Source organism: Henckelia pumila, chromosome 3 (assembly GCF_033568475.1).
Source record: "Henckelia pumila isolate YLH828 chromosome 3, ASM3356847v2, whole genome shotgun sequence".
Classification (NCBI taxonomy): domain Eukaryota; kingdom Viridiplantae; phylum Streptophyta; class Magnoliopsida; order Lamiales; family Gesneriaceae; genus Henckelia; species Henckelia pumila.
In genome coordinates this window covers 203,788,518-203,798,456 of record NC_133122.1, presented here as the reverse complement: position 1 = coordinate 203,798,456, position 9,939 = coordinate 203,788,518, and the positions used below count along the sequence as shown (strand labels likewise).

Genomic DNA, 9,939 nt, shown 5'->3' with positions numbered 1-9,939 from the left:
GTCTCACCCATCCTAAGCTTGCGACTTCTTGTCATCACCTGCAAATGTGAGATCCACATCCGGTATCCAATACCCAAGAAGTATTATTAAGTGAAACATTTATTTCAATATAAAACATACCCTTTGCAGTTCGCAACTGCTCGAGATATTCCTTGCAGTTACGTTTCCAATGATCGGGTTTTTTGCAGTAATGGCAAACATCCTTGGATTTTTCCATGTTTGAAGCCTTTGTCTTGTTCTTCTTCTCGGGTCTGATTTTCTTGGATGGAGCAGAACTTTTCTTACCCTTTGTACTTGGCCCCTTCTTAGCAGAAGAAGAGGAGCCCACCAAGAGAACCGGTTTATCCTTCTTTAAAGTGGCTTCATAAGTTACAAGCATATTGACCATCTCTTCAAGGGAGACCTCTATCTTGTTCATATTGAAATTCACCACAAAACCGTCAAACGATGAAGGAAGAGAGAGAAGTAATAAGTCCACATTGAGTTCATGCTCCAATACCAATTCAAGCGTTACCAACTTCTGAATGAGCCAAATCACGCGTACCCCATGATCACGGACCGAAGTGCCTTCACGCATGCGACATGTCATTAACTCTTTTACAGTAGCGAACCTTTCAGCTCTCGATTGAGCCCCAAAAAGTTCCTTGAGTTGTGCGTGAATGTCAGCAGCATTCACGGTATCCTCAAATCAACTCTGGAGTTCATCAGACATCAAAGCTTGCATATAGCATTTGGCTTTGATATCATGGTCCCACCATTTATCAAGTTTGGACAACTCTTCCGAACTTATATCAGCTGGTGCTTCCTTCGAAGGAGATTTTTCTAACACGTAGAACATCTTCTCCGAGGTCAAGACAATCTTCAACTTACGGAACCATTCCGTATAGTTTGCGCCAGTCAGTTTGTTTTGTTCGAGAATAGAGAATAGTGGATTGCGCGAATTCATCTTAATGAATTACTGAAAAGAAACAGACAATAATCAGTGATTGTTTAATTAATTTACTAAGACATAAAATAAGGCAAAATTTATTTTATGAATCTCACTCCCACTATTTTAACGATTTCACTACCTTCTAGTGAAAACGAGAAACATTTTCTTTAGTGGGAACATGGAGTCCAATTGACAAACTATAGTCCCGAATGATATCAGCCAACCATAATTTTCAAATGGTAGAGCCCAATTGCTTCCAAAGCAACCTCCATGTTTTTACCTCATGTCCAATAAGGGCCCAATAATATGACGCCGTTTATTGTGACATGTCAAGATGACCCATCAATATTAAGTTGTGATGTACGGTCGCCATGTGGATCCCCAATAATATGAGCCAATCCCATGGGAGTTCTATCCAACTTACAACATGTGTCGATCCAATGTACAACTTTCCGACGAACGGGCCCCCCCAATAATATGAGCCGGACCGTATCCGCGGGTAGCATCTCATACATTGATCCTTGATGGAAGGTAGGAACATTTAAACAATATTTAAATTTCCTTTATTTATCTTGATATCAATTTTAAATCATATTTAAAATGAGGGATTTTTAATTTTGAAAATTTGTCTCATCATTTAAAATTTGTATGCTTGCGGGATTCATACAATTTAGTCTAAATATGCATACAACAATAATATCATATATTATATTTTAGGATGATCGATTCCATTATTAATCGACCCGTGGTTGCCAATCACGAGTCTAAGTCCAATCCTAGGTGATATGCAAGTATGCAATGCAATCCTATTACATTGTGCTTTCAATTTACATTTCTTCAGTCTTTATCATTGCTTGCTGGGCCCACCTCCATCTTCAAAATCTCCCACTATTTCTAGTGAATTTGAAATAAATTACTATGACAAATAAAGGGATACATTATAGGGGTGGAAACGGGCCATAAACCAGGCCCACTTTTATTACAAATGATAAAATCAAATTGGGCCATAAACCAGGCCCATTAATAAAACTCAACAATCAATAATAAAGCCAAATGTAAACAACCTAACATACACTTATAACATTGGTCATGACAATCGATCATCTTTATCCAATATTTAATTCAAAAATTAATTTATTGGATATCATGCAATGGCAATAAATATAAATAGATAAAATCATATTTCATACATAAAATCTTATTTTATATATAAAATCATATTTTATCTAGTTTATCCATAAAATCATATTTTACATATAAAATCCAATTTTATACATAAAATCATATTTTATTATCAATTGTACCAAAATTAATAATTAAAGATTTAATTTATTGGATTAAATTTATAAATTTCCAAAATTCAAAATTTATCCAAAAATTAATTTTCTTAAAAATTTTGGGCTCAAACAATTTTGACTCATTGCCTCGTGGACCAACTGAAACAATTTTAAATCGGGCCAAAAACTGGGCCCGATAACAATTAACGGGCTGAAATTCAAAATTTCAAAAAAAAATAATAAAATTTAAATTTTTCTGGGCTGCCCGGGACGATCCCGGGCAGTCCCCGACAATCGGGCCGGGGGCACGGCCCTTCGCTGGGCCGCTCGGCATGGCCCAGCTGCGCGCTGGGCTGCTGGGCCACATCCGCGGCCCAGCTGCGATGGCACCCTGCGCGCAGACATGCAGGGCAGCGGCCACCCGCTGCCCTTTCGGGCAGGGGGCAGTCCCCCCCGAAAATTAAAAAAAAAAAAAATAAATTTCGTTTTATTTTTCTGAAAAATCGAGGCTTGTACAATTGAACAATATTTTAATCGTAAAATCCGAGAACAGCCTGGCTCTGATACCACTGTTGGAACACGGTCGTTCTCCGGATCGAAAAAGAAAGTGATACCCGTTGCAGCGGAAGTTTTAAAATTTTTATATGGAACGATTCCATATGGATATCAAATTCCTACAATTAAAATTGATAACATAAAATTTAAACAATGTAAATTTTACCTTAAAATCTCGAAGCGAGATTATGGACACCAACATATTAAACTGCTCTTGTTGTATATCCCAAGAACTGATGAACGAACAATTCTTCAATCAGGTCCACGAACAGAAATTTAATCCCTCTGATAGACTGCACTAGAAAGTCTATCAGAAGTTTCTACGATGGGATAGAACAGATATGATCTATTAAATCAGACTGCAAATTCAAAAATTCACAGACTGATTTTCGAACACAGTAGAGGAAAAGGGGGCGGCCGAATTCCTTGAGAGATAGCTCTCTAGGTTTTCGAAATTTTGACCTATGTTGTGTGTAATTTCTGTACTGCAATAACTTATTTATAATGTGGGCTGCTAACAGCTTAGGGCCCATTAGTCATAAGTTCAAGCCTGACAAGCAAAGCCCGCATGTCCAGAAATTAATATAAAATTCATCGTGACTCAGATTGATAAACCAATTTCACCAATGTGTACAGAAACCATTTCTGCATCTTTTAAAGTCAAGATAAATTTTCTGAATCCGAATTCAGTGATTTCCAAAAATGTCAATCACTATGTCATTTTAGGAAATCTTACTCCCTCTACTCTTAAATAAGAAGTCCTACTTTTTTATTCACTAAATTTAACTCTTTAAATTTAATTATCTCAACGGGGATTAAAAATCCATTATTTGTGTGACCCTCAATGGTTCAGGGATACAGCTAGCCGTGGGCTCACAACTCCTTGTGACTCGGAACAACAATTTCTGACTTATCCAACGAATCATGGTAAGAGCGCCTAGCAACATCGCCCCATGATTCCCTAGGTATCACTGATAGTGCCTGCAAGAACCAATAGATTTTGGTTAGCGTACAGTATGGTCCCTTCATCCATATATCCCGATCGAATCAACAACCATTGGTACATCGAGAGTCGTTCGAGATTCGATAACTATGCAATGCATCTTGAAGATCAAATAGTGACATCGCATGTGCTACTAGGAAACCAAGTAACCTAAAACACATCATGTACTCTGGCCAGAGATTCGTTACACTAATATCTCCTCAGATTGCATAGGATATCCACACTCGCAAGTGTGCGGTGAATCCTTGACAACAAAGCATCGACTCCTATATGTGTCGTAACTGTACCCAATCCCGACACCTGATGACCCTAATAGAGTCGGTAAATGAGTCAAAGCACAGTACTAGCATATAGAGTCTCAATGATGTTTCAAGTAATAAGGACTAATGGTGTACAACCAAAACCGCGGACTATATCCACTCGATAAGTGATAACCACTTGGAAAGTCCGAATAGGGTAGTTCGATCATTCATCATATGAATATCCATTTGCATGCTTCGAACATATCTATGTTCCATACCAATGAAACGTGGTATTCGGCATCGCAAATGCTAGTCTCAATCTCGAGCGATCCTTATCCTTATTTGTGGACGGCTCAATTGACTAGGAACTGTTTAGAATATACAGTGAACATAAGATGTGTTTCATGACAGTGATCTCTCTATATTCACTATCTCATCTTACTTTAGTATATTCAAGGTCTTTATCAAAATAGCAACAGTATATCATTATATAATAATAAGATAAAGTGAATGCCATTTAAAGAACGTATATTATATTAAACAAAGATTGTTTACAAAAAGAGACTCTCAAAGCCCTTAGCCACAAGTTGGCTAGTGGGGCATCAACTCTTTCACGAGTTCCCACAGGAAATCACATAATTGCATGATTATTTGATATTGATTGAATATATGCTCTTATATGATTTTGTATGGGCTATTATGTTTAATTGATTGATTTTCGATATGAATTGAAAGACATGATGCATATCCTTGATTTAAAAGCATGAGTTTGCTTATTTGAAATACTCCGATGATTATTGAATATATTCATGATTTTGAATATACGAACTGAATATGATGACATTTACGATATTTTACTGTTTGATTAAATAGTTTTATTATGTCGATTTGGATTTAATTGCATCTGCATCATGGGCATTCATCTTGAGCCTAAACCCTTGATTTTGAAATGGGCTGAGTTGCCCCGATGCGAATTAGACGATTTGGGAGCTATATTTGAGTGGCCTAGGTTGTTGAGTTACGCCTAGCGACCCGAATACTCATTATAGTTGCACCAAATTCTAGAGGATTGAGACACGTGACACCACCTCGAGTGGGAGAGTCGGTGAGTTTGTTGCGTGATCTTGACCTCGGGATCCCAACCGATTGTCCGAGATTCCTTTGATTATCTGATTTGATAATCCCGATTTTTAAACACATGCATTCCATTTGCATTTGCATTTCCATTGAAGAATATGAATGTATATCATGATTTTGATATATTATTTTATATTGCATGTTATGTCGCTTTTACTAGGATTTTATTCTCACCGGAGTTATCCGGCTGTTGTCTTGTTTTGTATGTGTGCTTGACAACAGGTAGGGCAGGAGCTAGTCAGAGTCGGCATGGTTAGCTTGGGATCGAACGATAGACGTGAGGCTTCGGTTTAGAAGTTAAATAGCTTTCGGATCTGTTGTAAAAAAAAATTTGTCTTGTTTTATTGTTGTTTATTGTATGATTTACTTTCGATTAGATGTTTAGAACCGAGGTTCTCACAATTTTACTACCATCATAGATGTGGTTTTACCACCGAGCACAGGGTAGTTTTACTACCAGCATAGTGGTGGATTTATCCACCACCACGTACGATGGTTCTTAGGCTGATCAGTCGCTCATGATTACGAGTCATACTCATGGATATAACCTACACTGTTCTTTATGATTATGACATGCTCAAATTATGTTATGTATTATATGATATAGAACATGGATATTATTTTATGATGAAATTTATGACATAGAAAACTTTATTATGATGCATTATTTTAAGATCATGCATACATGTTCATGAGAAATATATGTATTAGTATGATTATGTGCTTATGTGTGATTTTTAAACCTTGTTATTATGATATAAAATATGTTAGGCCTCTAGGATCACTACGCTTATATGGTGCAGGTGAGTATGATGATTTTGGTGACATGATTGTTCCGACCGGCGGTGAGGGCTATGAGCTTCCTTGCAGACGGCGCCCGTGACCAGTGCTATTTCAGTGATGTTATGCGATGTTATCAATTTTTGAACAAGTTTTTCCGCATATTATTTATTTTTATGGTTGGTTGAAAATATTATTTTTATAATGCTCGCTTGGTAAAATATTTGATGATTTTTAGCAAAAATCGATGATTTTGAGATTTATTTTAGTGTTTATTTATTTCAAGATATTATTGATACATAATTAAATTATTTAAAAAGTTTTTAATTAAATAGTTATTTCAAGTATTTATACATATATGTATGGGCGTATATGTATTATTTTATTAGTTTATTTAAAAAAATTCTAATATTTAGTAGTTCGAGTCGTTTCATTTGGTATCAGAGTACGGTCCTTGGAGGGTGACTAGCCTGCTACGTGGAGCTCATAATTCGCACTATCGGTCTGTAAGTTTTAAATTTTTTAATACGTTTTATTAGGAGCATGTGTTCATGATTCAAGATTTTATGTTAGTAAAGTTTTAAAATACTTAGTTATGCATTGCGATTTACGTGAAGAAATGTGTGGTGATGCAGTATGGCTCCTAGACGGATTAACAGACGTGGGGATCCTCCACCTCCACCTCCGCCTCCACCTCCACCTCCTCCATAGGATCAGCTTTCAGCACTAGAGAGGGCCAGTGCTAATATGATGGTGGGGATTACTAGGCTGTTGGAGCATCAGACCACACGGCCTAGGATGTCACATGATGAGGATGTAGCTGAGTGGTTCAAGAAGAAGGGACCAAAGGAGTTCACTGGCACCACAGATCCACTCGTTGCTGACGGGTGGATTCGTTCTCTGGAGAGCATATTTGCTTATATGGGTTTGACAAATGCTGATAGGTGTGGTGTGTCGTCTATATGATGAAGGAAGATGCAACCCTTTGGTGGGAGGGCGCGGTTAAGGGAGTGAACTTGGAGACTCTGACCTGGGAGGACTTCAAGAGGACATTATTTGCCAAGTACTTCACAGAGGATGTGCGTAGCCAGATGATCATAGATTTTATGAGTCTCCGGCAGGGAGATAGATCAGTGGTTGAGTACATCCAACAGTTTGAGAGGGGGTGTCACTTTGTACCCCTGATTGCGGGTGATGAGAGAGAGAAAAAGTGGCAGTTCATCGATGGTTTGAGGGAAGATATTAAGCAAGATGTGCGCATGCTGGATGTGGCCACCTATGAGGCAGCTGTGGACAGGGCATTACGATCAGAGAGTGGCAGGAAGGAGATCATCTCGGAGTAGCAGAGGAAGAGGTCATTTCAGTCATCATTTCATTGACCTTCTTCACAGCAGCAGGTGAAGAAGACGTATACTGGGCCATCTAAGGGCCCAAATCAGCAGAAGCCTCAGCAGAGGCCTCAGGGGCAACAGGCTCCGCAGCAGCAGCAGAGGGGCACGGCCCCTAATACCGGAGAAGTACCAATGTGTCCAAAGTGCCAGAAACCACATTCGGGCCAGTGTTTGAGCGGATCGAATGTGTGCTTCTACTGCAAGGAGCAAGGGCATATCTCTATCAATTGCCCTAAGAATAAGAACACCACTGGGAGGGTGTTTGTTATGCAGGCTGAGGAGGCAGATCCTTACACTTCATTGATCACTAGTACATCTTAATTGTTGTCTTTAAGATTTAATGATTTAATCGTTTTGGTATTCGACTGCATGTTATTTGGGTTATTTAATTTGCATGAATAGTGTAGGAATTGTGTTTCCCCTTTAAGATAGAAGTAGATATATTTATCAGTGTGGGTCAATTAAGTATTGGTATGCGTATCTTGGGAATTTTCTGCGTACAGGGAGAATTATAGTAGGGGGCAACTCTACGTTTGTGTTTCTAGATTCTGGAGCTACGCATTCATTTATATCCCTGGAGTTTATCAGGCGGATAGGTATCATACCTGGGGTTGTTACCACAGGGTATGATGTCACCATGACGTCTGGGCAGATTCTCACTACCTATAGTGTCGTCAGGGGTTTGGAGTTAGAGCTGCAGGGACATTCCATCAGGGCGGATCTAGTGGTTTTATCGATGACCGGTTTTGATTTGATATTGGGCATGGACTGGCTGACAGTCAATGGAGCTTCGATTGATTTTCGTCGGAGGACAGTATCAGTGAAACCTCCTGAGGGTGAATCATTTATCTTCTTTGCATCCCAGAGCAGCAGTGCTTCGCACGTCATATCTTTTGTGCATGAGAGGAAACTTTTACGAGGGGTTGCCAGGGGTTTTTTGCCAGTGTTGTCACAGCGTCAGAACCTTCTAGCAGATCATTATCAGAGATAGATGTTGTTCGTGACTTTCCAGATGTCTTTCCGGATGACGTTGCAGGAATTCCACCAGCGAGAGAAGTGGAGTTCAGTATTGAGTTGATTCCTGATACTGTGCCTATCTCTAAGGAACCATATCAACTTGCTCCCACTGAGATGAAAGAGCTGAAGGAGAAGATTCAGGAGTTATTGGAGAAAGGCTTTATTCGCCCTAGCTTTTCTCCTTGGGGAGCGCCGGTGTTATTTGTGAAGAAGAAGGATGGAAGTATGAGACTGTGTATTGACTACCGAGAGCTCAACAGGGTTACAGTGAAGAATAAATACCCACTGCCGAGGATAGAGGATTTATTTGATCAGTTTCAAGGAGCTTCGGTGTTCTCCAAGATCGATCTGCGATCTCGATACCATCAATTGAGGATCAGAGATTCGGATGTGTCCAAGACTGTTTTCGAACACGATATGGGCATTACGAGTTTTTAGTGATGCCATTTGGATTGACGAACGCTCTAGCGGTCTTCATGGATCTCATGAACCGTGTATTTCAGCCATATCTCGATCAGTTCATCATAGTATTTATTGATGAAATATTGATCTACTCCACGAGCATGGAGGAACATAGACAACAGTTGTAGACAGCTTTGCAAATTCTGAGGGAGCATCGATTGTATGCAAAGTTCAGCAAGTGTGAGTTTTGGCTAGAGCAGGTGGCATTTCTTGGCCATACTGTTTCTAGAGATGGGATAGCAGTGGATCCAGCTAAGGTTGAGGAAGTGCTGAATTGGGGAATTCCGAAGAACGCATTAGAGATTCGCAGTTTCTTGGGTCTAGCAGGATACTACAGGAATTTCATCAAGGGCTTCACATCTATTGCAGTGCCCTTGACATCCTTGACCAAGAAGAATGCGAAGTATGTGTGGAGTCCTGATTGTCAGAGGAGCTTCGATCAGTAAAAAAAGGAACTCACTTATGCACCAGTGTTGGCGATGCCAGTAGCACACGAGGAGTTAGTGGTGTACACAAATGCGTCTAAGCTGGGTTTAGGCGTCTTACTTATGCAGTGTAACAGAGTGATTGCTTATGCATCGAGACAGTTGAAGATTGATGAGCAGAATTATCCGACGCATGATCTGGAGCTTGCAGCAATGGTGTTTGCATTAAAAATCTGGAGGCACTATCTGTATGGCGAGTAGTGTAAGATTTTCACCGATCACAAGACTCAAGTACTTCTTCACCCAGAAGGAGTTGAACATGAGGCAACGCAGATGGTTAGAGCTCGTGAAGTATTATGATTGTGACATTGTGTGAGGACCTCGGGTTGCTAATCTCGTTTTAGGGCAAATAATGATTAATTAAACAATTAATCAAACAATTAAAGAATAATAAATCAAGAGCATAAAAAAAATTTTTAAAATTTCCCGAGCCTCGCTCGATCGGGAAAAAGCTACCGATCGAGCGAGCATCAAATCAAAAGTCTCGGGTCTGCAGCACAAAAAGCCTCGCTCAATCAGGCAAAAGCAACCGATCGAGCGAGCAAGAAAATCAAATTCACTGCCCTTGAAAAACAGGCCTCGCTCGATCGGTAACTTTTACCCGATCGAGCGAGCCATTATTTGCTCGAATTCTGCTGCTGAGTTTTTGCTGTCAAAAC

General features: G+C 39.5%; 1 protein-coding gene across 1 annotated transcript; it reads left to right on the top strand.

Annotated features, from left to right (window-relative positions):
- Positions 1 to 6,890: 6,890 nt before the first annotated feature.
- On the top strand, positions 6,891 to 8,307 carry LOC140890372 (uncharacterized). The gene is made up of 3 exons (XM_073298128.1): positions 6,891 to 7,223; positions 7,317 to 7,626; positions 7,820 to 8,307. Exons 1-3 carry the CDS (start codon positions 6,891 to 6,893, stop codon positions 8,305 to 8,307), a joined length of 1,131 nt encoding a protein of 376 aa, XP_073154229.1.
- The last annotated feature ends 1,632 nt before the right edge of the window (positions 8,308 to 9,939 follow it).